Source organism: Dermacentor variabilis, chromosome 11 (genome assembly GCF_050947875.1).
Source record: "Dermacentor variabilis isolate Ectoservices chromosome 11, ASM5094787v1, whole genome shotgun sequence".
NCBI classification, from domain to species: Eukaryota; Metazoa; Arthropoda; class Arachnida; order Ixodida; family Ixodidae; genus Dermacentor; species Dermacentor variabilis.
In genome coordinates, this window is record NC_134578.1 from 90,256,683 (window position 1) to 90,283,560 (window position 26,878).

A 26,878-nucleotide genomic window follows, 5' to 3' on the forward strand; every position below is an offset into this window, starting at 1 on the left:
AACACATGGGCAACTGTTTCTTCGGGGGCACCGCACAAACTACATGAAGGGTCCGAGTCGAACTATTCAGGTTGTTGTCGTTGAGTGGCCAAAGATCCTGTGCGAGCTTGGAAAAATAGTGCGCTCGGTCTGTACCCCCTGTAGTATGGTTTACTGCCAGGTTCGTTTGTTTCGCATAGCACGATAGACTGTTTTTCTTTGTGGTCGCTGTGCACCAGATGTCTGTGCTTGTCTGTGTTATCAATTCGTTCACTTTACTCCATTCGCTTTCACGTTTGGTTTCCTGGCGCTTTGGCTTTAGGCTGGATTTTGTTTCGGTAGAGGAGAGTCGTTGCACCCAGAGGGTCTTAATGCCCTTATACTGCATGTGTAAGTATATTCGGCGGCTGTAATTGGCTGCAGCCATAAATTTCAACCTACCCATGTATTGTAATCTTGACCTTGCTTCTCGAATTTCAAACGGTGACCAGCCCATTTTGCCTGTTATTGCAGCATTGGCTGTGAAGATGCTTCCCCCAGCAGCCATCGTCCAAGTTCGTTCTGGTACCGGTTTGGGCATTTTATTGTCTGTGTCGAGTATGTTAGTGCGTCAGTTGCGTATGTTGTTGCTGGGACTGCGAGTGTTTTCCACAGTGTGCGACCAATTGAATAAGGGTTGCACGAGTGTCGAAATAGGTGCCATACTCGACCTTTTAGACGGTTCGGTTCTTTTATTATCGAATCAGCTTGTTTTCCGAGGGAGTCTTTTTGTCTGATATTTCAATCCCAAGATACTTATAAGTTGCTGTCTTTGTTATAGAATTTCCTTCCCAAGTGTCAATCCTTCAGATTTTTTGTTTAGGCTCATCCATTGCAATTTTTCTGCGTTGAACTTGAGGCAGTCCTCAGCCGCAACTCGAGAGAAGATATCTAGGAGGTCCTGCAGGTCTGCTGCCGACTCAGCCAGAAGCACAATATCATCAGTGAATGCCAAGCACGAGATCTTTCTGTACACCTCTTGGTAGTATGCTGTTATTGTGGAGAGTCTCACTCCAGGTCCCTCGTCATTTAGTGCTTTCAGGAGGTTGTTTCTATCAGCCATCCTCAAAGGGGCGGCGCGGCGCAATATGTTCGGTGCCACCAGCTCCTTCTAAAGTGTGAAGCCACATTGACATCACATCATCGTTCGTGTTTGTCACACACAGTTGCGAGTACTTCTGTGCTTTGTGCTGATACACGTGTTGCTTTTGCACAGTTTCTTGTGGTATTAATCGTTTTGTGAACCTGTTCACTTGTTTCTTTCTCACCACGACAATCGAAACAAGCGTGAATGAGACGAAATGAAACAAGCGCGAGTGAGAGCTGACGTAAACAGACGATAGTACAAAACGAGCAGTCAGGCAGACACGGATGACACCAGTTTCCCGCATGCGTCACTGAAGGGGCCACACTTATTGGTCTCTGCCATTCGGGGCTCACGTCTTCCATCTCCCGCTCCGCATTCACTCTTTCATCTTACACTGTACTCGTTCGTCAATGGTCCCTAAAGAGCCTACATACGGGCGGGTCGTGTATGTAGGCTCCCTAATGGATGGATGCTATGAGAGTCCTCTTTGTAACAGCATGGTAAGTTGCGCCACCAAGCTCTTAGTATATTACCTAATGTCCTACCTATGTTAAAGAAGAAAAGAAAGAAAAGAAAAAAAAACACTATGAATTCCCATAACCAAACTTTTTGAACCCCTATTGTGAACTTTGTTTTTGTACCCCTGCTGCTTATCGTTTAACCAACTTTCACCAATATTCCAATGGCCTCTTACTAATCTCTACTGCGGACATGTTTACTTCCCCATGCTCTCGCTGAACCCGAGGGCTTCAAGGAGGCCAGAGGGGCCTAAATTGACCACTGGGTAGATATGAAGCAGTAAAACGATGGACACCGACCAAAAGAAGTACTAAAAAAGATTAAGTCTAAAAGATGTTTCAGTTTCCCTACAGAAGCCTTGTTCACAGTGGGCCATTGTGAACAAGGCTTTCGTAAGGAAGCCGAAACATCTTTTAGATTTAATCCTGTTTAATACTTCTTTTGGTCGATGTCTATCGTTTTACTGCTTCATGCTTCATCCCGACCAGACGGGCTTCCGTCGAACCCTCGATTTCACTGGGTATATATATTCACATTCTAATAAAACATGTTCCATCGTTTCCCTAGCTTAGCTGCAGCAAGCACATGCTTCGTCTTCCTTGTATCTCGCTTTATAAATGCGTGTTCTAAGGCATGCTGATCTTGCTTCAAAAAGTAAAGAGCTTCCCTCTGAGTTATCATAAATTGTTTCTTTCCTGATTTCTGGATGGATCGATGCTATGAGAGTCTTGTTTGGAACGGGATGGTGGGTTGTGCCACCAAGCTCTTATTATATTGCCTAATGTCCTACCTATGTTAAAGAAAAAAAAGAAAGGGAAAAAAATCCACGAAGAATTCCTGCAACCAAACTTTCTGAACCCCTGTTGTGAACTTTGTTTTTGTACCCCTCTATTTATCGTTTCACCAACTTCCACCAATATTCCAATCGCCGCTTACTAATCTCTACTGCGAAAATGTTTACTTTCTCCCTGCTCTCGCTGAACCCAAGGGCTTCAAGGAAGCCAGAGATGCTTAAATCGAGCTCTGGGCAGATATCTTATCTGATACCTGCCCCAACACGGGCGCGCCATCTTACGGAAACTGCTTGAAGCGCACGCAAAACTGGTATTGGGGGGCAAGCTCCACCAGTGGAAAAGCTGGCGCCACCGTCGGCGTGACGTGGCATGAGGGATCACGTGGACACAGCGGCCGCGTCGGCTGCTGCGGAAGCACCGAAGCGAGCTGAAAACGAAAGTTTAAAGTCCCAGCTGCACTGCGGTTCTGATTAAGTGATGAGGCTTTACCACCTTGGGTGTCTGCTTGACAACATTTGAAAGTACTATAATATGTAGTGGCTGCCTTTGGAGGCGTGCAGCATGGTAGGCTACTGTTCGGTGCCGCAGTTCTGGCTGTACGCAACGGAGCCAGGTGTGAGCCTTATTCACACGTAGACGCAGGACAAGGGGCTGCGTGAAGCTTGGCTGGCGAAACTTAGAACCGGCAGACAGCCATCAGTTGCAACTCGGGTATGCAGCAAGCACAGACATAAGGAAGATTTTTGCTACGACGCCGGGACTGCGATGTTCGGTGAGTAGCAGAAAACGCGCACTGAGACGCTCGCCCGCCGCCCAGCTAATGCCATGACTGTTTGGTCTATGAATTTGTTGATGCTAGATACTGGCAAGTTCACTGGAAAGGAAAGGGAGCGGTAGGACGCACATGAAAAAAAGGCATAGCATATGGTCATGTTTGTGTTATGAATTAATGCACTGGACTACGAAAAAGAAGCAGAAGGAAATTGCACGCTGAGAAGACCAATAAACATACAGCGTGACGCAACTTGAGAAATAATATTGAAATGTCCAAGAATTTAGAAGACAAAAAAGATTGAATCGGCGCGACGGCACATCACAGTCGCCGTAGCTAGGCATCGAAGTCTCGATAAAGAAATAATTTTTGAACAGTTCTGATAGCCCACGCTATCGTGGGCTATCCATGGTAGTAATGTAATAGTTTTTTCATGGGGTAGTTCGTCCACGCAACAATGGTTGCTTGTGTACTGTCAAATGCTCATATGCTGCGGCCTAATTAAAGCTCATGGCACGGTGCGAAAACGTACTCACAGCGAAAACAAAACATTGTGCACGGACATGCATGCAGACGCGCAGTCGGTCGCTGTGAAACCTTGCGATCGCTGCATTGAGGCTTCATTCTGTTATGCTCCATTTGGTTATACAGACAACCCACTATGAGAACATATTTCACATATGATCTTGGACTGCAGCGCGAAGTGACACAGATACAGACTAGAAGCAGACAGGACGAGTCAGGAGTCTGTCACTATGTGCTACAGTCCAAGATCATGTTACCGTACCAACTTGGCCAACTTTCTATCCTTTTCCATTATATTTCACATAGTTTACTCTCGGTTTTTGCCTAGCTTACACGCAAGAAGCCGGTTCGCGACACTGCATCGCGGCGATCGCGCGCCGTGGCGTTCACTGTACGTATTCGTATAGAGATGGCGTCTGTAAACGATTCTGTGCTTTCAGTTTGCCCAAGATTATTATATCGACAATCAAAAACTACCCTCGTTTTGAGAGTACCTACATAAATGTTCAGGAGGGCTGCCGCGTGGTGTTTTTATTGAGCGCCGTAAGCGAAACCTATGAGGAGCGCGCCGCGTGATCCCTCATACTACGCAAGGAGGGCGCTTCCGACAGATGGCGACTCCATAACTCCTCGCCCCCCCCCCCCCTCCCTATGCTGGGACGGGCGCCGTTCACGCACCTCTTATCATAATCTACACCGTGCTAGCAGCACAACGTACGGAGGTGTACAGAGGCAATATCCTTGCGCAGTGGAATATAGTTCCGGGCGTAACTGTCTTGATTAGGCGACGTTAGTTTCATTTTTGCTTGGTGCACGATACTGTGTTGGTAGTAAAAAAGGATTGGTATTCCTAAACTCGCACGTCCAGTTTGTTTTCCGCAGCTCTTCATTAAACTGAACTTGCTTCTTACCTTCCGCTTGAGCAAGTTCTCCAAAGGGAAATCTCCCCACTGAACGTCTTCATCAAGAAAAGCGTCACCGTCGAGTGGGCAGGAGTGTTCGTCGCCGACCACGCACTGCTCGTAGCAGGTACTGCACAGTACATGACGACACGGCAGAAAGGCGGTCAGTCTGGGCAGCAAACCACATCCGTCGCATATTCTGTGCGCCGGAATGGGCTCGGCGAAGAACAAAGGTCTCCAGTCCAGCTCCTGTGAAAATCCGAAAACAGCTAACCGCTGGGTTTGAAAAGCCATGAGGCACGGCGCATCCGTCGACGTCGTTTCAATTGTTTTGCGGAAACTTCAAACTTCTAATAGCGGGCAATGATCATAAACCACCTGTAGACGCATAAACCTTGCGCAATTCGTTTCTTTTCTCCCTGATAAGTACAGACGCATCCTGCGTTGTGCGGCTAATGCTGATGATGATAATGTTTATTGTCGTTCCCACGGTCGTTCCATTAGAAGCAGACCAGAGACGAATAGTAATATAGCCTGCTTGTCCTAATAAAGTATTATATACATACGTTGCACTCTATCACTCTTCCTATCTATTTGTAATCTTTTGTTCCTTCACCCGCCTCCCGCAATCGTTTCCGCCAGGTCCAGCATGCAAATACGTGGCCTTTGAGATTTGAGTTTGTCATCCACAAGCATTTGGAGCATCGTGATGTAGACTGAGATTTTGCAGCGATGCTTTTTCCGATACTATGGTGCCTTTCGGAGCTTTTCGCGTTCGTGAGCGACCCCAGGTGTATCGTTGAACAGCAGTTGGAAACCAAGGCACACGAACCGCGCGGGGTTGTTACTCCGCCAGCCAATCACAGAAATAAAGCTGTCGCCATGGGAACTTTTCAAAATGGCGTCATACTTGACACCTCCAAAGCGTCTGGTGTCCTTGAAAAGTCTTTTCAACGGCGGAAGCGATGAGGTGTGCAAGAGAAATATAAAAGTGTATGGAATCTGCGAATATCACTCTTAAGAAGTCCGAGGTACAGTTCATTTTACTACTGAGCGCGTTTTACTCATGAAAATTTCCTGCCAACAGAAGTGAAAAGTGACAATAAATAAATAATGCCGACACAAGGCCTCCGAGATTCGCGCGCCGGCTGGTTTTGATCTGGCCGTCCCAACTGCCACGATCCTCAACAAAAAACTCAGTGACTTCCACTCCATGAAGAAGGATGACCAGCGAAGCTGTGAGTGTGAGCCCCTTAATGGCGAACTCCGCCGCGGGTCGGCCCAACATCGCACTATCTTCGAGATCGGCGCACGTATGCGGAGTGGTTATCGCCTGCTTCACCTCCGCCGCGGGTCGGCCCGGCATCAAACTATCTTCGGGATCGGTCCACGTATAAGAGGAGTGCTCAATGCCTGCGTCACCTCCGCCGCGGGTCCGCCCGGTATTGCACTATCTTCGGGATCGGCCCACGTATGAGGAGTACCTAATGCCTACTTCACCTCCGCCGCGGGTAGGCCCGGTATCACACTATCTTCGGGATCGGCCGACCTATGGAAAGTGCTTGACTCCTGCTTCATCTCCGCTGCGGGTCCACCCGTTATTGCACTATCTTCGGGATCGGCTCACGTATGGAGAGTGCTTAACGCCTGCTTCACCTCCGCTGAGGGTCCACCCGGTATTGCCCTATCTTCGGGATCGGCCCACGTATGGAGAGCGCTTAACGCCTGCTTCACCTCCGCCACGGGTCCATCCGGTATTGCACTATCTTCGGGATCGGCCCACGTAGACTGGCACTAGCGCATTCGCGCGATAGCGTAAAGGGGCGCCAACAAGCCAGCTGTGGAAGAGGACGACGACGCTGGAGCCAATCTTGATGATGATTGTAGTTTTGTTTCTGCACATGGATACGATCCTGGGGTAACTAGCCCTTAATCGCTGTAAAAAGTGAACTGCGGCGCGCGTGCCCGGGCACCTTGAGGGGGCGCTGTTAGGCGAGGCGTACTATAATACCCCTAAGGCAGCCGTACTATATTGTTCCTGCAGGAGCATTTTACAGGGACACAGCTAGGCCTACGTGGACTACGCGTACGACGGCAGTGGAGGCCGCGGCTGGTTCTTTATTCTATGGCCGCGGTAGAAGGCAGACCGCGCAAGATTGCAGCATGCGAATATGGGCTCTTTCTTCGCCTTGTGCGGAGTATTTTCACGTACAGCAAGGGGAAGAAGCAGCACCCGGATCTTCCAGATGCATTTATTTTAGCCTAATTTATTAAGCAATCCACATCAACTGCTTAGTTTCCCGAAATTATATCATTGTAAGGATATACCTTTTTGTCTGTGTTAGTATTCCATTACTTTACTCATGTCTGCTACGCGGCATAAAGCTTCTGCTAGCTGTCATTTCCAAATCAGTATAATATCATAAAGCAGCGCAAAAACATTTCTTCTCTCGCCTCATCCAAGCCGCGGCAACAGTACCGGAGCGCCCGAAAGCCTGCCCGATGTTTTGGTTGCAAGCGGCACGGAGGAGGAGTTGGCCATGCCCACATACGAAATTATGCTCTTTCTACGCAATTGGGATGACTGGAGAAAAATTAGCCGGTGCACGAAAATCTCGAGCATAGTTTTCCGAGCACAGTTTCCAAAACCGAGCATAGTTCTCCTCTTCTCCGCATCATGACCCCAAAAAAAATGGCACTGCAGTCGGTAGAATGGTTCTCCAGCACGCGTCGTCGTCCGTATGCAGGGAAGAGTGCGCGTATGCAGGGAAGAAAAATGTGTGTTTGAGGATATCGCTGCCGCTGATTTCAGCTATGATGAATGCTTCAAATACCACTCTGTGAATCACAAGCAAAGCAGTATGGCTAATCGTGCTATTGTAAGAAAACACGAAGTGCTGGAAACGTTTGTTTTTCAGCTTCTATACAAGAACTTGGAAGAACGCCAACATGATCTTAATCCATAAGAAAGGGGACGCCAATAACTTGAAAAATTATAGACCGATCAGCTTACTGTCCGTTGCCTACAAAGTATTTACTGAGGTAATCGCAAATAGAATCACGAACACCTTAGACTTCTGTCAGCCAAAAGACCAGGCAGGATTTCATAAAGGCTATTCAACAATGGACCATATCCACACTATCAATCAGGTGATAGAGAAATGTGAGGAATATAACCAACCCTAGCTTTCATTGATTACGAGAAAGCGTTTGATTCAGTCGAAACCTACGCAGTCATGCAGGCATTACGGAATCAGGGTGTAGACGAGCCGTGTGTAAAAATACTGAAAGATGTCTATAGCGGCTCCACAGCCACCGCAGTCCTCCATAACTCCACCTCGAGGAAGAAGAGAGCACCGGTCCCCCTCTCCCTCCCCCATAGAGCACCCCTTTTCTGCCACAAGGCTTCGTCTATTAAATGCAGAAATCATCACCATCATCATCATCATCAGCCTATTTTATGTCCACTGCAAAACGAAGGCCTCTTCCAGCGATTTCCAATTATCCCTGTCCTGCGCCAGCCGATTCCAACTAGCACCTGCAAATTTCCTAATTTCGTCGCATCACCTAGTCTTCTATCGTCCTTCTACTGCTCTTCCCTTCTCTTGGTACCCATTCAGTAACCCTAATGGTAAAACGGTTATCTACTCTACGCTTTACATGACCTGCCCAGCGCCATTCTTTTTTTTGTCTCTTCATGTCAATTAGAATGTCGTTTATACCCGTTTGTTCTCTGATCCAAACCGCTCTCTTTCTGTCTGTTAAAGTTATGCCTAGCATTCTTCGTTACATCGCTCTCTGCACGATCCTTAACTTGTTCTCAAGCTTCTTTGTCAGTCTCCAAGTCTCTGCCCCATGTGTCAGCACCGGTAAAATGCACTGATCGTATACCTTCCCTTTCAATGATAACGGTAAGCTTCCAGTCAGGAGCTCACAATGTCTGCCGTATGCGATCCAACCTATTTTTATTCTTCTGTGAATTTCCTTCTCATGGTCAGGGTTCCCTGTGATTAGTTGGCCTAGGTAAGCGTACTCCTTCACAGACTCTAGAGGCTGACTGGCGATCCTGAATTCTCGTTCCCTTGCTCGGTTATTGATCATTATCTTTGTCTTCTGCATATTAATCTTCAGCCCCACACTTACAATCTCTCTGTTAAGGTCCTCAATCATTTGTTGTAACTCATCTGCAGCGTTGCTGAATAAAACAATGTCATCGGCAAACCGAAAGTTGCTGACGTATTCGCCGTCGATCCTTACTCCCAAACCTTCCCAGTGTAAATGCTTGAATATTTCTTCCGAGCACGCAGAAATGCAGAAATAAAGATGTTCAAAAAATAGTAGAAAGCAACAAATTCAATAAAGAAGGGCATCAGGCAGGGACATACGATCTCTCTAATGCTATTCACAGCATGTTTACTGGAGGTTTTCAGAGACCTGGATTGGGAGGAATCGGGGATAAGAGTTAATGAAGAATACCTTAGTAACTTGCAATTGGCTGATAATATTGCCTTGCTTAGTAACTCAGGGAACCAATTGCAATGCATGCTCACTGACCTGGAGAGGCAAAGCAGAAGGGTGGGTCTAAAAATTAATCTGCAGGAAACTAATGTTTAACAGTCTCGGAATAGAACAGCAGTTTACGATAGGTAGCGAGGCACTGAAAGGGGTAAGGGAATACATCTACTTAGGGCAGGTAGTGACCGCGGATCCGGATCATGAGACTGAAATAATCAGAAGAATAAGAATGTGCTGGGGTGCGTTTGGCAGGCATTCTCAGATCATGAATAGTAGGTTGCCATTACCCCTAAAGAGAAAAGTGTATAACAGCTGTGTCTTACCAGTACTCACCTACGGGGCAGAAACCTGGAGGCTTACGAAAAGAGTTCTACTTAAATTGAGGACGACGCAACGAGCTATGGAAAGAAGAATGATGGGACGTGTAACGTTAAGGGAAAAGAAGAGAGCAGATTGGGTGAGGGAACAAACGCGAGTTAATGACATCTTAGTTGAAATCAAGAAAAAGAAATGGGGGGGGGGGACATGAGCAGGGCATGCAATGAGGAGGGAAGATAATCGTTGGTCATTATTAGGGACTCGATTCCAGGAGAAGGGCAGCGTAGCAGGGGCCGCGGCAGAAAGTTAGGTGGGCGGATGAGATTAAGAAGTTTGCAGGGACAACGTTGCCACAATTAGCACATGACCGGGGTAGTTGGAGAAGTATGGGAGAGGCCTGTGCCCTGTAGTGGGCGTAGCCATGCTGATGATGATCATGATGACGCAAGAACCTAGCACTACAGCTTTAGCGGTTTTGAACGAGTGCGGAGTTATTTTGCGGTTTTACACTGTGAACTAGCGAGTACCCGGAGTTGGCTACTAGCTAACGTGATACAGCTTGAGCAGGCTAGACGCAGCTAGAAATATGTCAAGCTATAGTTCAGGCATGTTCAAAATGGCTGGCACGTGATGTGCTAGCCAACTTGAAGATCTTGAAAGGCGTACGCTTCTACCAATTGTGAAGACATTTACTTAGAAAAAGTGTCGAAATTTCGAAGGTATGTCCAAGGAGAGGAGGATCTAGGAAAGTCTCAACAAATTGGAGAGAAGGGGGAGGGAGGTGTTTGCCAATACATAGTGAGTGAGTGAGTTACAAATTTATTTAGGTCCTGAGGGGAAATCAATCCGGCGGCTCCACCCAGGTCGGGGCCGGTAGACAGAGTCCTTCGGCGACGGCCCGGTCCCTCTGGACAGCCTTGAGCTGAGCGATGAGCTCTCTGCTTCTGAGCGCTGAGTCCCAGGAAGACTGGTCGGGAAAGTCCGTGCTCGCGTTGGCAGGGCACAGCCAGAGCATGTGTTCGAAGTTGTTGTATTCGTGACCGCAGTGTGGGCATTCAGTAGGAAGGTCAGGATTGATCCTGCTTAGTGTTGTTGGTGTGATGTATGTCCTAGTCTGCAACTGTCTAAGTGACGGCCTGTGCTTTTTTGAGCTTTGGGTGAGGAGGAGGAAAAATTCTTCGTGATAACCGATGATTTGAAGTGATTTCGTGGTATGATACGAGTGGGTCTTTGTTGTCTAGGTCCCTCCAGGCTGGGTTGAAGCGAGAGGGCGGACCGCAGACGCGGAATGTGAGCTCTCGCGCCAGTTGGTGTGCCTGCTCGTTCGGATTACAGTCAGGAGGTCCGAAAATGTTGCCCAAGTGGGCTGGGAACCATGTGATGTGTGGGGACGTGAGGTTGTCTCCTCCCGTTTCTTGGAAGAAGATGGTGTTGATAACCGTAGCTTCTTTCCTAGAGACGAGGGCCGACGAGATGGTTCTAATTGCTGTTCTTGAGTCCGAGTAAATGACTGACGCTCCTTTGCAGCTTCGAAGGGCCGCCGCGATGGCCATTTCTTCTGCTTCGTGAGTGAAGTTGGTAACTACCGTGACTGCGTTGACGAGTGGGCCATGGGCGTCCACCACAGGGACCGCGTAGGCGCCTCGATTCCAATATCTGGCCGCGTCAACGAAGAGGACTTGCGTTTCGTTACGTTTGATGTTGTCAAGAATTGCCTTCGTTCTCACTTTTCTCCGCCCTTCGTTGTGGGTGGGGTGTATGTTTCGTGGGATGGGATCAACGGTTATTGATCTCTTGGCGTTTGTGCATAGTTGCGACTTCTCTGGTGGCATTAAGAGGGGTTGTATGCCTGCTTCTAGTAAGATCTCGATGCCCGCCCTTGTGAGTGAGAGCAGACTAATTTGGGAGTTTCGTTGTGCCTCAAAGAGTTCGGTTGCCGTGTTGTGTAGCCCCAATTGGAGGAGTCGTTCCGTGCTAGTGTTTCTAGGGAGGCTTAGGACCTTTTTCAGTCCCGTTCTGATTAATGTATCAATTTTATTCAGCTCCGTCTTCTTCCAGTTGAGGAAAGGGGCTGCGTAGGTTACGTGGCTGATGAGGAAGGCGTGAAATGCTGTCATGAGGTTGTCCTCTTTCACTCCGTCCCTTTTGCTGGCGACCCGCGATATGACCCTGGTGAAGTTGAGTTGCTGGCGACCCGTGTATGACCCAGGTGCTCTTTGTGATGCGTTTTAGTGCCTCCGGGCTGTCATTGCTGTAAGCCCCAATGACCATGCCCAGGACCTTGATTGTGTTACACCTGGGGATGTTCCCTCCGTCCCTGGTGTGAAGGTGAACGGGGAGGGAGCTAAGGGACTGTCTCAGCCTGGGGCCTTGTTTGCACAGAAGGAGCTCCGATTTGCTGGTAGAGAGCTTCAGTTCCGTGCTTGCAAGAAAAGCTTCCGTGGTCTCCAGCGCTTGCTGTAGGTTCTGCTCCAGAGCGCCTAGCGGGCCGCTCGTGGACCAAATGGTGATATCGTCGGCGTAAATCGCATGCCCTACCCCCGGGACTTTCGAGAGTTTGTTTGCGAGATCATGTATTGCGATGTTGAAAAGAAGCGGCGAAAGCACTGACCCTTGCGGGGTGCCGATGTTACCTAGCATGTGCTTTCTGCTTCTGATTTGTCCGACGTTTATGGTGGCCGTTCGGTTATCCAAAAACGATCTTACGAAATTGTGGAAATTTACTCCCAGATCTAAAGTGGACATTTCGTTGAGGATGTGCTCGTGCCTGACCGTGTCGAAGGCTTTGGTTAGGTCGAGCGCCAGGATGCCTTTTACATCCCTGGATTTGTTGTCTATGACGGCGTTCCTGATGAGTAGCATGGCGTCTTGTGTGGATAGTGATTTTCTGAAGCCTATGAGATTGTGGCGGAATAGGCCGTTTTCTTCAATGTGCTCTCCAATTCTATTGTGGACGGCATGTTCTGCGACCTTCCCGAGGCACGACGTAAGGGAGATGGGTCTCACATTCTCTGCATGAAGCGATTTTCTGGGTTTGGGGATGAGAACTACATTGGCAGTTCGCCATTCGTCCGGCCCCCGGCCTTCAGACTGTGATAATATACGGTACGCGGGAGTGGAAGCGTAAAGATATGAAGACAGTGCGCCGTGTGGTGGCGAAGAGGACCATCGTCATCATCGACATCAATTTGGGAGCGTCTACAGTGGCGCCTCAAAAAGCGTGGCGCGCCATGGTGGCGCGAGAGTGTGGCCCGTGGCCCGTGGCGTGAGCAGTGCGCGAGGTTCGGGTTCGACGGAAAGCAGCTTCCTCACTGGGCGCCTGGCCCATAGGAGCTATCGCCGCCCGTGCCACTACGCCACACCCGAGTCAACGCTGTCGCCCGCTGAGAGGTTACCGCGCCCCGCTCTTCCGCTGGGCAACTGGCCGAGGAGGGCTGGCGGTCCTGAACCGGGGCGATCGAGCGTTCGGGTGAGCGTCCACAGGGCTACCCCGCCAGCTGTGGACGCGACCCGGTGACTGCGGCCAGCCACCTGAGCCCCGCGAGGCTGTCCGACCCAGCCGTCCTACACGGCTGTCCGACCCGCCGGCCTACACTGCTGCCCGACCCCGCTGGCCAACATCGGTTCCACGAGGTCTCAGACACGGCGACACACGCTTCCGCCGGAACTGTAGGCCAATCATAATCCACCGATCCATAGATATAGTGCATGTCGTCTATGAGGCATTTTGGGAAACTGTCACGTGTGTGTGCCGTTATCTGTGTTGTGTACGTCAATACAAGTTTGATGTGTGTTTGTGCTTCTGCGCGCTGCGTCTGCCTCTTTCTGGAGTGATCCTGCACCCAATAACATCACAAACTGGCGAGCCTGCCAGGATTCACTCGTAGATACAGTGAAAGAGGGCAGTTTCGCTTGAGCGCAGACGCACATTAGTAGACAGCACCATGGATTTAGAGAAAATCACGGCGATAGGACTCCAAATAGGATTGTCAGGCGCAGAACTTCGCAGATGGATTGAGGCCGAACAGGCAAAGCAAAGGGACGAGAGAGCTACGGAGCGAGAGGCAACCAATTAAGGAAGCTGCTGAATTAGCGCGCTTAGCTGACGAGAGGCAGCGTGAGATCCTCCAGCTAAAGCTGCAGCTTCAGGAAGGAGCTCGGAATGTGCCGGCAGCGGATTCTGAAATTTTGACTGCGCCCAGCACCTCCTCGTCATCCCTCAATCCACAGAAGTTACTTCCTTTGTTCGTCGAGAAACGTGATGACCTACACGCGTATTTACAGCGATTTGAGCGCGTAGCAACAGGGCAGGGCTGGCCACAAGAAGAATGGGCTCTTGCTGTGAGCAAGTGTCTAAATGGTGAAGCGTTAACTGTGATCGGTCGGATGACTGCCGCCGACTCATTAGATTACCCGAAGGTAAAGGAAGCTTTGCTACAGAGGTTTCAATTCACAACTCAAGGCTACCAAGAGAAGTTTCGGAAAGCACGAGCAGTAGAGGGCGAAACTGGAAAACTGTTAGCAGCAAGAATTTCAGCCTATTTTGACCATTGGACTGAGATGGCTAATGTGCCTAAAACATATGAAGGTCTACGAGATCACATGATCTCTGAACAGTTTCTGCGCGGTTGTGAGCCAAAGCGAGAGTGCAAATCCCTTGACGAACTTGCTAGCCTGACGGATCGCTTTCTTGAAGCGCAGAACTGGACAAACCTAGGAAAGGGTCCCGATAACACAAAGGATTCTAGTGGGAAAAACACTGAAGCTCCCAGGAAACCGCAACTTATGTGCACCCTCTGTCACCGGTTTGGACATGTGGCTCCTGACTGCCGTGCCCCACCTAAGCGTATGCTGAAGTGTGAGTTGTGCAACAGAACGGGACATACAGCTGAAAATTGCCAAACTCGGCACGGGGACAACAATGCAAGTTCTGCGTGTGCACTCACCGAATCTCAACCAGTCCGGATTCGTCCAGTGAAAGAATCAAAGCGTCCAGGAAGGAAGACTCGCCGATCGAGTGACAGCGACGACAAGAACCTTGGGACTGCTGTAACTTTCCTCGTCGACGGGATGCCAGTGGTTGAAGGCCGGCTGCTCGGAAGAAGTGTTCGCGTATTACGAGACACCGCTTGTAATACCGCAATTGTCAGACGAGAACTCGTTCCAAAGGTGTATATGACGGGAAGAACGAGATCGAGTGGAGAACTTCGGAGCGTGTTTGCAAGAACGGCAGCAACAACACCGCTTTATTCAGTTTGGTGAGTGATTTTACTATACGAGTGAAGGGTTCCTATTTTGCTGGAAATGATGTTGCACGATTTGAACGGCAAAAACGTCAGTTAACGCTCCAGATTGTCGGATTGTCGCGTTCATGCAGCTATATACACAGGCTGCTTCAGGTTGCAAGTATTTTGTAGGTTTGTTAGCATTGTTTGTTTCTTTTGCCTCTTTGCAACTTGAATATATTGCACTGGCTTTGGTGCTACTACAGCAGCTGTGTTGCCGACTCTATATGCGGTTGCGTTACTATATTCATCGGTATGCATGCGCTGTATTAATACATGATCGCATAAGTAACACTCGCAGACTGCGACTACAGAAAAATTAAGCGAAACCACAAGAAATATTGCATGAAAATCTCCACAGCACCGTTTGTTGCCCACCCAAATTGGGGAAAGAAACTGCTAATGGCCCCACATTTAGCTCATGGAAGTGTGCGCATTCCAACTATTAGGAATGAGGGCAAGGCAGAAAATTGGAGGACGCTTAAGCTTCGCCTTCAAGAGTGGAACGCGATAGCGTTATCGCACCCCGTTCGCACCACCCACTCATTCGCTCGGCATGCTCTTGAGTCACACAAAGACATAGTTTTCATATACAACACTCAAAGTCCACAGCACAACATTGTTCTAATTATTTGTTCCAGGAGCACCACGCAGACGCATGACTCCTCGCCAGCAGCACGGCACACATCGCAAGGGACGCTTTCCCAGCAGACGCGCTACGGCACAGCGATCACGTCAGAGGCGTCCCGCTCAGAGGCGTCAGAGGCGTGAGCGGAAATAGGAGCCGCGTCGCCTAAACACGAGGGTTCGAGTGACGTACGCTGGAATTGGAGAGAGCGAGAAAACTGAATAAATGCAAGGGTATTGGGGCATCTTCGCACCGGTTCTCGCACTGCCCCAATGGGCTCAAACGAGACGAAGGGGAGAAGCAGGCGAGTGGCGCGCCACCTGTTGGGGCAGCGCCGTACATTGCGAGAAGGCGGTCTTCTGTGTTTGCCGTAAGATGGCTCTGCGTGTGCGCCAAGCGCAGAAGAAATGTAGCGGAAACGTACTTCACTACTCCTTTGACTGCGACTTCTGTAATTTACAAGCTCATAATTACCGATATACACCGCAGTATGACTTTCTATGGCACGTTTCTAAGGCAACACTGCATTCACTAGAGGCGCTTTTATCGCGCTTTGAACCATCGAACCCATGGCTGAGTTTTTCATTGATTGTAATAATGCAATATTCTTTTGGGATATATTACAGAGAACGTTAAAGATAGACCTACCCCTCAATCCACATGGCATTCGTTTTTTACCACCTGAACACGATTTTTAACAGATGGATGTCATCTTTTTACTTGGAATGCACGCAGTCTGGCGTAGTCTGTTGGCATATAGACATTGTGACGTTAAAGGCCGATCTGTGTATGAATATTTTGTGGAAATGGTTGCGAAGGTACGTGACGTGTACAAGACGAAAGACTGTGATGAAGCTGTGGTGTCAATGCTTGATACTTTGACACATATAAAACGAGTGTGATCTATGATCACAAACTCTTTTGAAGCTTGTAGCCAAGCTGGAAATAAAGAAAAAAAACCATGGCTGAGTAGTAGCGTCTCTGTCTCACGCTCCGGAGACCCTGGTTCGATTCCCACCCAGCCCATCTTGCGAGTTGTTTTTATTTATGAATTGCCTTCCGGGATTTTTCGCTCACGGCCAACGCCGACGACACCGGCTTTTTTGCAACAGGAGCTTTTTAACGCTGTCGCGTTAATCATACCAACGGCAGGCAGCAAGCAAGCGCAGTCGCCGAAGGTAAGGACCATCTGCAGCTTAGGCCTCTTTGTAAAATGATGGCAATAAAGAGCAGAAGTTTATTATGCTGTTTTAAGGCAAGCTACAACAGAGTAAAACAAAATCATCAACAGCTCATAAGCATGTACATATGCAACACTTCATGAAAATTTAACTTTTAAAGTGGTGCATAAATTTGATGGGCACTGCATGCTATTTTGAGGGAAAAAAAACTTTACACATTAGTTAAATCAAACATGCACTTTCAAGGTTAAGAAATTTAGTACTGTGTGAAATGTAAAAAGCCCATCTGCAAATCATGAACTTTAAATTACTTTTGTGTGTATTGTTTTGGTTGAATGTGTATCATTTATTTTAAAAAAATTTTTAAGATACCTCAACTGTCAGTTGGCCTTTATGCTGTTTTTACTGAATGGTTTCTGTGCTGCACTGTAACATGTGACTGTCAAGACAGCTGTGTCAATCGCAGTGTAGTTACGGAGTAGTGTGTAATTAATATAGTCTGCATCGATGTTGTTCCGAGCATGTGAATCTTTTCTTTTTTTTTTTCGGGGCACCACTTTTCATTTTGAGGTAGCCTTCGAAATTCTGTGTAAGCTATCACTGTTCATATGAAATTCTACCTTCCTCACTGCAAGAGGAAAACCTCGGACAAAGCGATTCATAGTTGTCATGGAGTGCGAGCTTGAAGAAATTTAGGGTTAATTTGGCTGCAGAGGGAAAGCAATGACAATAAATTTGGGACAAGAAACAAGTCTAAAACAAGGACCTTTTATAACCTTAATTACATAGAATTGTTATTATATTTCCTGGCATATATGAAATTGAGCTATGCTTGCTATAGATACGTCTGAATTCTAGATTGCCAAATTGCGATGTTTAAGTGCTGTCAGCTTCAGGAAAGGGAGTCAGTAAGGAAATGGGCTTTCCCTTTAGAAATTTACAATACCCAATGTGAATTTGACATCGAAACAATGATGATAAGGTTTCTTTGTCGATGTTTGTGCTGACAAGAGAGTACTTAATTTTTTTAGGAGTATAGCACAAAATTTTTGTCTGGTTTTTATACCAAGAATGGGTAGCTGTCAGCTGAGTAATTATGCTGCAGCCTCAGTTGTTTAGTAATACAGAAATATAGTTAATACATTGCGTTTTAGTGTCATAACTAAAAACATGGGCGAAGTGTAGTGTGGCCTTGGAAGTGAAGCAGAAGTCTACTCATGTCGCCAATACTCGATGTGGCAGTCTCATAGTACCAGGCACAACTGACGCACACACACATACTATGACCAAGCTGCAAAAGTAGGGATCGTTCAACACTCCACAGGATAACAGGGGAGAGGGTCCTCCTGCATTTCAAAATGAAGTGTGCAATTAATTGGAAGGGCCAGTATGACGTTTTTTAGTGATAAGGTCATTATATCACCATCAACTACTGAATGGAGTCAACTGGCTCGTGCTTGAGTTCTTTCTGACAGCGCATGAATTTCGACTATGGTTTTGATGATGTGATTAGTCTCCTGCTTCGCATACAAAATAGTGCTGCATTTGGAGTACATTTTAAGCTAGCTGCATAAAATGTGATGCAAGGATTATTCATGCTGCTCAAGGAATTGAGGCGCTGATGTCATAATTGTGGGGTTGGCAACTACCTAAAAAGCACAAAAGTGGGGCACGAAATTTTTGTGTCAGTACTCCCTTAATGAATTTCTCCTATGTGCATTAATTGATTTAACAAGAGAGTAATAATTTTGATGCACAAGTTGTTTTACACTGTTGGCTTGTTTTGACACATGCAGAATACTAAAGAACCACTCAGCCCCGAGTAAGCAGTTGCATTTTTCTGTGAGGTGGCACGAAGAAGAAAGTCCCAGTTGTCCTTAGAATATTTCAACAGATTGTTCCAGGGAGAAAACCAAGCCTTTCTGGTTAGCAGAAATTGTGGGCCTTGTCGAAACATGGTTCCAGGACCCACAACGAGCTCTTTGTGGTAGGCCAGCCGCAGTTCAGTTGCAATTTCGCACCACAAATCAGTTTTGTGTGTGTGTGCGTGTCTGTATGTATGTGCGTGGTGACAATGGTATAGGATTTGCAGCCATGATTAAGTCAAACTAAGTCTTTTAGAGCATTGATTACTGGAAAGATACATTCAAGAGAGCACTGTGAATGTGCCTAGCCTGTTCTTTATCTGCATTGTTTGCTTTATATTTGAAAATATTAAAGTCTACTACATTTAGTGACGCTCTCAAAAAAAAAGCAAATTGTTCCCTGTACCCATTTTTAAACATTTGAATTGTCATTTCAACTCACGCTATTTTATTTTTTGTTGCATTTATAATTAAGATTTCTAAGTTCTCTGTAACTAAGTTGCATTTACTAAAGAACCACTGTATTAGTCACGTGCAGAGCAACCATGCTGAATCACATTTGTATTTCAAAAATAAAGTGCATTTTTTTACTGCAACCTTAAGCATCTATGAGCCATTATGCGAGGTTGTGTCTGTGTAGAGACAGGAGGCAGCCTTTCTGCATGCTTCTTTATGCACTCTCCACACACTTGCACTCAGTTCCGCTGCCATTAGTACTGCATGCAACTGTTTATAGAGTGCAGTTTAACGGAGGCGATAAAGGTATTTATTGTCTGCATTCGGTCACGGCAATGGTATGTGTGGCTTTCGCATATGGGCCACGCGTTTTCACACGAGCGCAAGTCTATACTGGCACATAAAATGCAGATGCAGTGGGACCTACTCAATGCCTGTGGAACAAGGGAGACAGAATCGTACATATTTTTCAGACAGACCTGCTTATTAAGTGCGCTGCTATAGCCGGCATGTGTCACATGGTACGCTAATATTTATTCACTAGCATCGTGAAACGATGGTCCTTCCCGACTTTGAAAATGTAGAACTGTTCACAGACATGGCGCTCGAACGTCAGGAATGGCTGAACAAAATGAGTGGACTGCTACACTTGTTTAAGCTGTATTTTAAGTTCTTAAATATGAAGGGGCATAATGCAAAGTCACTTTTTCTGCTGCGCATTTCTTGCAGCAGATGTCATACTTTGTATGAAAACCTCCGATATTTCGTTACCAAACCATGGTACACTATAGAGTTGGTTAGTGCTGATGCCATTTCATCACTGGAAATGCTTATTCTTGCACGAGCTTAGGCAAAAACTGTTGTCTTGCAGTTTAAAAAGGAAGGTGCAGGAAAAAAATATATATATAGTCCACAAATACATTTCTTCGTGAACGTCGGGATAGCTATTTCTGTACTGGTGCTATGTATTGACAAAAAGTAGTTCGTTGCTCTGTATTACTTCTTTAAATGATTGTCGATTTGGTATTTGTGCAACATTACTGCGGCGTGAAATCAAGGGCTTGACAACAGCTCATCTGGTTGGGAATTGGCACAAGACACTGACCACGGTCAAAGCGAAAATTTTACTCCACGTGGTTGTTGCATTTCTTGTGCTTTTGTAGCGACATGTAAAATCAACCTTCCGGTATTGTAAGAGTGGCAAGTAGAGGTAACTATAGCATCTCCAAAGCTGAAACAAGCCTGGACATTGGATGTCTGCACCGAAGCAACAGTGCTTCCAAAGGTGGCTACTGGCCATAGGTGGGGGGAGCATGAGCCGAGCTACCAGCTGGCTTGTAGAGGTATAGGTCTAGAGTACTGCTTACAAAAGACGGCTACTAGCTCGGCCATTGCTAGATGAAGCTGGAAGGTAGAAGTCTACTAGCTGGCTGCGTGCTTCCTGGGTAGTTCTTTTGTAGCTTTTGTGCAGCCAAGTATCGTTTGAATCAAATAATGATAAGGTTCAACGTGCGGAAGCACACAGGCTAGCTATAAGAGACGCCACAGTGGGGCATTCCGGAATACTTTTTGCACCACCCGAGAGTCAGTATCATGAACCTAAAGCAACGTACATGAGCGTTTTGTATTCCAGCCCAATCAGAACACGGTCGCTATGGCAGATAAACGAACCCATGACCTCATTGTCAGCAACACGATAACCACCGAGCCGTCACGGCGGGTTTGGAGCAAGGATGTTGCATTTGGTGCTGAATTCACAGCTCCAGTGTAGGCAAGTCTTGTTGTCGGTCGTCTTTCTAAAGCTTAGCAATATATCCTTACAACCATTTACACTGTTGCTGGTAGCATTTCGTATAATTCCGGAACAAGAGACCTTACCTGCAGAGTTATGGGGTGCAGCCGTCAGTGCCTTGTACAGAAATTCCCACATGCTTCCAATCGAACTTTGTTGAGCATGATGTTAAAAACTAATTTCGCTCAGAGAAAACGGGGCGGCCGTGCAACCTTCCACATCCAGATCCAGTGATCGAGCGTGATGCAACACGTACGCGATGGGAAGCTCCACAAGTGCCGGCAAAGAAATCTTGACCTTGTAATTTGTGCAGGATTCATTCACAGCTCATAGCTCTGATCTCTCCGAGGGTTTACGGTCATATACATGTTGTGTGATCACAGTCTCAAATAATGTTCGCTCTATTTTTTTGGGCATCACATTATAGAGATTTTAAGAAGCACCATACTATTACTGCAGCTTTGGAAAACTTTGTTGATAACAAGGGCGAAATCGCGCTTCAGGAACTGTTCCTAAAGGCATCCTTCGCTGCACAAGCGGTGTCTGCTGCAGGTCTTGTCACCTCTGAGGAAAATGTGTATTAGGGAACCATGATTTATAGTTCAGAGCGAAGAAATAAGTGCAATTGTTGATCTCCTCTGGAGCAGAAATACTGCCACTATTTGGTGTGGACCGCTTATTTGCCAGTGGAGATGAGCTTCCGCTAACCATGCCACTCACCTTTTCATTGTAGAAGTGTCAACATACTTTAGCAACTTGCAAACCCGCAATAATGGAGACCTATGTCTCCTCATAGCACAAACTGATGGCTGCAGATGACAGTTTTTCCCTCTGCTTGCTTTATTTGTTACGTGCCGTCTGCCACAAGTACCAGATGACGTCTGCCACTGAGAACTGTTGTACTGGGCGCAGCGCCACCTTTGTGTCGTGATGTGGAGAAGTGGTGAACTACACTCCAGACGGGTCGCTCGGCACACTTACTCCTCTAGCCATCATAACCGTGATTTCAACACTACCTATTGTACAGTTACCTATGCCTGTAACGACTCCGGCTGTATCGATATCTTCCCTGCCTTTTTACAGCAATTCTCTGAATGTCTCTTGCTTATCTCGGTAGCCACCCAGTTAAAGGGTGAGACATGCTCAGAACATGAATTGAGATAACCCTGGTGATGGAAAAATTGCCTGTGGTATTAGTTATAACGAGCCATGTTTTTCTCATTAAACGTATATTTATGGTTCTAATTATTTACAGTCGCGAAAAATGACCCTTGGCACCCCATGCGGCAAAAACATAAATATGCATAAGCGGCCTATCACATGGCCGCCTACTGTGTATGTGGATCCTGGTACTCTTATTAGTATTGAAATTCATTATAACTTTTTTATAAGCTTTCTTTAACTTACAATTTTCAGATATAGGCCTTTGTTTGTAGCGAGTTGAAAAGTGGCACTGCCTTCGTTTTTGTTGAGTTGGCTAAGCTCGTCTATCGACAGAATAACAACAACGGGCCCAGTAAAAAAAAAACAATTGGACCCAATTGGAAAATTTCCACTTGTTTCCAATTGGTTCCATTTGTGTATTAGTACCCAATTGGGCCACTTGGAACAATTGGGCCAATTGGTTGTATACCATTTGGATCAAATGGTGCAGTCGGCATAGAACCAATTGGTTGTTGCCAATTGGGTCACATGGTGCAGTTGGCATAGAACCAATTGGGCTAATTGGCATGGAACCAAATGGTCCAAATGGAGCTGCTCGACGGGTCAAATGGTTTTGACTGTGCACAGCCTGCGCTGTGTGAATCTGGCAAACTAGCACAGCAATAAGGAACCACATCGTTACATGTGGCTCGGCAAGTTGGTTCATATACATTGTGATCTAATATGATGCAAAACAATATGAACAGCACAAAAAGCGAATCTCTTCATTAATGCTCTTTTCCATGCTTTTCTTGCTTCACATCATATCACACAACAAGAGCCACTACTTCCTTAAGATGATAACTACATGTGACAATGAGGCAACACGTGAAAAGTAGGATTTAAAGCTTTATTAATAAGAAAAATGCAATGCGGGATACTGTTCATGGTCCCCGGTCTAGTCGCGCCACAACCTGCAGAAATGGATAAAAAAGAAAGACAGCATTGTGTATGGAATCCTGAAAAACCTGTCGCCCTCAAAAGCTGGCAAGACAGGCAAGCTGATATTGGATAAAAAGGCACCTCAACTTTAATATTCAGCAATTCTACCAGGCTTAAGAGAGTCACAATTTGCGGTTTGTGTAGCTAAGGTTCAAGCAGCAAATGCAAGAAAATTGTTCTAATCAGTGTACCTTTTCGCTGTTCTGTCAATGTCAGCAATGTTCTCCCCCACGTAGTGATTCATACGTTTCACCAGTGCTGTCACGACGCTCTCGGGGAACCTTGCTTTTAAATAAACGCTCAAGCAATACACTTGAAACCTTTTCGTCAAAATTAGTTCAGTGCATCATGCACATTTGCTACATTACACAAAAGCGTATACATATGTGTGCAATCATTTAACTCAAACGAGTGTGCGTGACCCGTGCACTCGTGTAGTGCAGTAATGCAAAATAATTACAAGAGCTTTGGAAACGCGGAAACTTACCTCCGATCTGCAAAATTCTGGCAAGGTAGTGGGCACACGTGCCGGCCGCGTCCGTCCACTTCACCATATAAAAAGCTGCCGAAAAGTCGTCGTCAGGCTTGAAGTTCTTTATGTCTGTCACTGGCACAATTGCCAAATGTTTGTCGATTTCGTACCGCACGTACGCGTGGGTGATGATAGTGCTGTCAGACGGTCGCACGAAGCACGTAAGGCGATCAGGACAAAGCGCAGAATGCAGTACAGCACGCATGCACGACTGTCAACGACTGTTTTTGTTACTGCCATGGTTGCTGCACACACGAGCACATGTTGCTAATGTTGATGTCGATTATGCTGTCCCGTTCGGTCGCCAGAAAAAAATGACGCTGAAAGAAAATTTATTTCCAAGAATTATTTCATAGATATGAAATATAAAATTTTAACAATATTGCTAAATTACGAATTGTTTTATGCCTAAAAGTTGTTTGAGTCGTGTGTTTAAGAAACACATAAAACAGTGCAAGTTTTTTTTTTTAACTGTTTAACATGATCAATAGACCGACCACTTCTTTTTTACGGTCGTTCCACATTTACAATTGCCCTCCAAATGCCAAATAGTGTCTTCCAATCTCACGAATCCAATCTCGAATCTCGCGTCCAAATCTCAAAAGAGAAATCTGCAAATTTTGTACACAAGAGACATTAACATTTTCTCACTTAAATTTTGTCCAAATGGTTTTGATAACTCCATTTGGACCATGTGGCAATTCAGATTTACCCAAATGGTCCTGCTGGAGACTCCATCTGGCCCAATTGGAAGTGAGGGTTTCCATGTGAACCAATTGGCCGTTCTAACTGGTCCAAATGGTCCGGTTGGTGATAACACTTGGTCCAATTGGAAATTGCCGTTTCCAGTTGGACCCATTGATATTTCCAAATGGTTTCAATTGTTTTTTTCGACTGGGGGGGGCCAGCCAAACATGAAGTAGGTTGGTACTTGGGGAAAAACGTGGTACAAATATGAGAAACGCCTGTACATCAATGTAAACTTATTGTACCAGCTTTTTATTTTCAAAAGTAGTTGAATAGGTCAAGTAACCACGGTTGCACTCACTGCTGTGAAAGCATGACGGGCAGAATTCACAAGTTGCGAGGCGGGCTATCGGCATTGCTCTCACTTCTCGGCGTTGCTGGAGGTGGGACTTTTTCTTTCTTATAGGCTGCTCAGATAAAAAAAAATCTGCTAACAAAATATCCACAAGCTTTCGGAAGTAACCGCCGCAGCTGTAAACATTATCGAGGGTGAGCTTTGTGTTGCATCATAAAAAACTAGGTCCTTAAAAATTGGTTGTCATTCATTCGCTTTGAATCCCAACTCTTCTGTAAGGAGGACGTTTCCTACGGGTCTTGCTGGATCAATACCTTGACATATTCCCTCACAATCTGCTGAGTTGTCTCCGGACTTTTGCTGCTGGAGGCACGTGCCTCTTCCTGTTGCTAATATTTGTGTCGGTATGCTTTTGTCCTTTTTGCATGGCTGCATATCGCCTCATCTCGGAGGCCATGACAGCAATTTAGGTTTCATTTTTCAAAAATCAGTAAAGTGGATGCTTGCATAAATGACTTAGTGGTTTCAAGCAGGTGCTTACACTACTGTTATACATACCACGGCCGCTCAATGGAAACGCACTTGGTGCGGCCCGTCGCGTCGCGCCGGTTTTACTGGGCGAGGGCGTGATGCGAGAGTTTACAGTTTCCGCCGTCGGGGCGCCACTGCTCCGGGACGCTTTGCAGGAGGAATAGCTCCCGAGCGCCGCAGAGCCAGTGGGTCTCACGCGTCGCAGCTGGTTTCTTTATGATATACGACTGCCCTACTGGATCTGCGCACGTGTGTGATCGTGTACGGTGTGAACAGACGTTAGCACAGACGGCGCCATGCCGCGCAACTGCTGTGTGCCGCTGTGCAGCACCAACGCAAGGAAAGATCCGACGATACGATATTATGAATTTCCGTGCGATCCTCAACGGCGGGAAGCATGGTTGAAGAACATGGTTTCGCCATGTTTGGCGAAAACAGCCGTTAAACTTCCCATTCAGGATGGTGAAACTTGTCTTGCCAGCTGCCATCTCATCTGCAGCCAGTGAGCTCTCAAGTGAGCTTGAATTCATCACTATGTGGAGTGAGCTAGTAGCTGATAGAGTTAGCACGAATTGCGTATACCTGGCCGGCTACGTTGCACGTGCATGTGAGGAAAAGGTGCAGTTGTTCTACAAGTTTAAAAAATTGTATTAGGCGTGCATTCTTTTGTCCTTTGTTTAAGCGACTAATTCACACACACACACACACACACACACACACACACATATATATATATATATATATATATTTAGATATGTCTGTGGCTGATTTCATTACGAATATATAAGATTATGTTCTTTTAGTACCGTTTTTCAAGCTAAATTTTTATGCTCGTCTTCAGGTGGCTTGTAATTCCTGCAAACTCCTTTTTCAAGCAGCGAGGCCAGCTGAAGTAATTTATAGACTGATCCGCAACTTTGATGATGGATGGCTAAGGTACCCAACAATAGAAGCAGTTGGCCTGTGTAAGCTGGACTCGACCTACTGACTTCTGGCTTTATTGTTTTCTCTCCGAACATTGATGTAGGCTAGTAGTGCCCATTTGCAAAATTTTTCTCGCATATACCCGTGAACCGGCTGAACTATAATGCAGCACATTTCTGCATGTCCAGAAACGTAAAACAGCGTTAATCATCGGCTCTAATTGTGGACCAGACTGATCAGAGTTCGGACTTCTTAAAACGAGCATTTTTATGCTAACCAACTAATTATATGCAACAAGTTAATATAGCGGATAACCGGCTTCGTGTGTGTCAAACGCTCGAAGAAGCGCACCTAACACAGGTGACTTCCGACACAAACTGTCGCTGACAACTGCAGCGATGCTGACGTACTGCTATCAGTAGCAAATCGCCAGTTGACATTACCATTCATATTTTGTGAAACACCGCTACACAGCTCTTTATCGGAACAAATCAAGCGCTGGCCGCGCGGCCGCGGCGGGCGGAGCACAGCTCTCCCCCCGCAACTGTCCCGGAGCAGTGGCGCTGCGGCGGTGGCGATGGGAACTAGGCGCATCACGCCTCTCTTGACCGACGCGACGGGCCGCACCAAGTGCGTTCCATTGAGCGGCCGTGTACATACTGCCACGAGGAGTGCACGAAGCTCTCGTTTCGGTTTATGCCAAAATTGTCTTTAACTTTAGGTTGTTACATATCAAGCTGCAACTTACTGCAACACTCATGCGTTGACTGAGGTAGTGAAACTCTATCGTGTGTCAAATTGTACTTGTAATACTTGGCAGGCAAAACAGTATTTCTAATAAAACTTGCATCAGGTTCCTTCAATATCTTCAACAATTCTTCTGGTCGCAGGAGGGAAAAGCCCAGCTGCGTCGGAGAAACAAAGCCAGCACAGCACTTAGAGCAGAGGTGAAGCCGTTGGACTTGGTATACTGCTTCGAGGCATCTACCATGCCGAGGCTACCTACTCATGCTGGTGACGTCACAGCCGAACTTCCACCTGCATCCG

The 26,878-nt window shown here is 46.7% G+C and overlaps 1 protein-coding gene across 2 annotated transcripts in view; it reads right to left on the reverse strand.

Annotated features, from left to right (window-relative positions):
* LOC142563837 (uncharacterized) overlaps positions 1-5,083 on the reverse strand; it is a 57,107-nt gene extending 52,024 nt beyond the window's left edge. Inside the window, exon 1 of one of the 2 annotated variants that reach the window (XM_075674492.1) lies at positions 4,627-5,083. Coding sequence is in view for 1 of the 2 variants with exons in the window: in XM_075674491.1 (XP_075530606.1) it covers positions 4,627-4,911 (285 nt within the window). In the remaining variant the exon portion in view is untranslated. The remainder of the gene's footprint in view (positions 1-4,626) is intronic. The other variant, XM_075674491.1, reaches the window with a different exon arrangement.
* Positions 5,084-26,878: the final 21,795 nt, after the last annotated feature.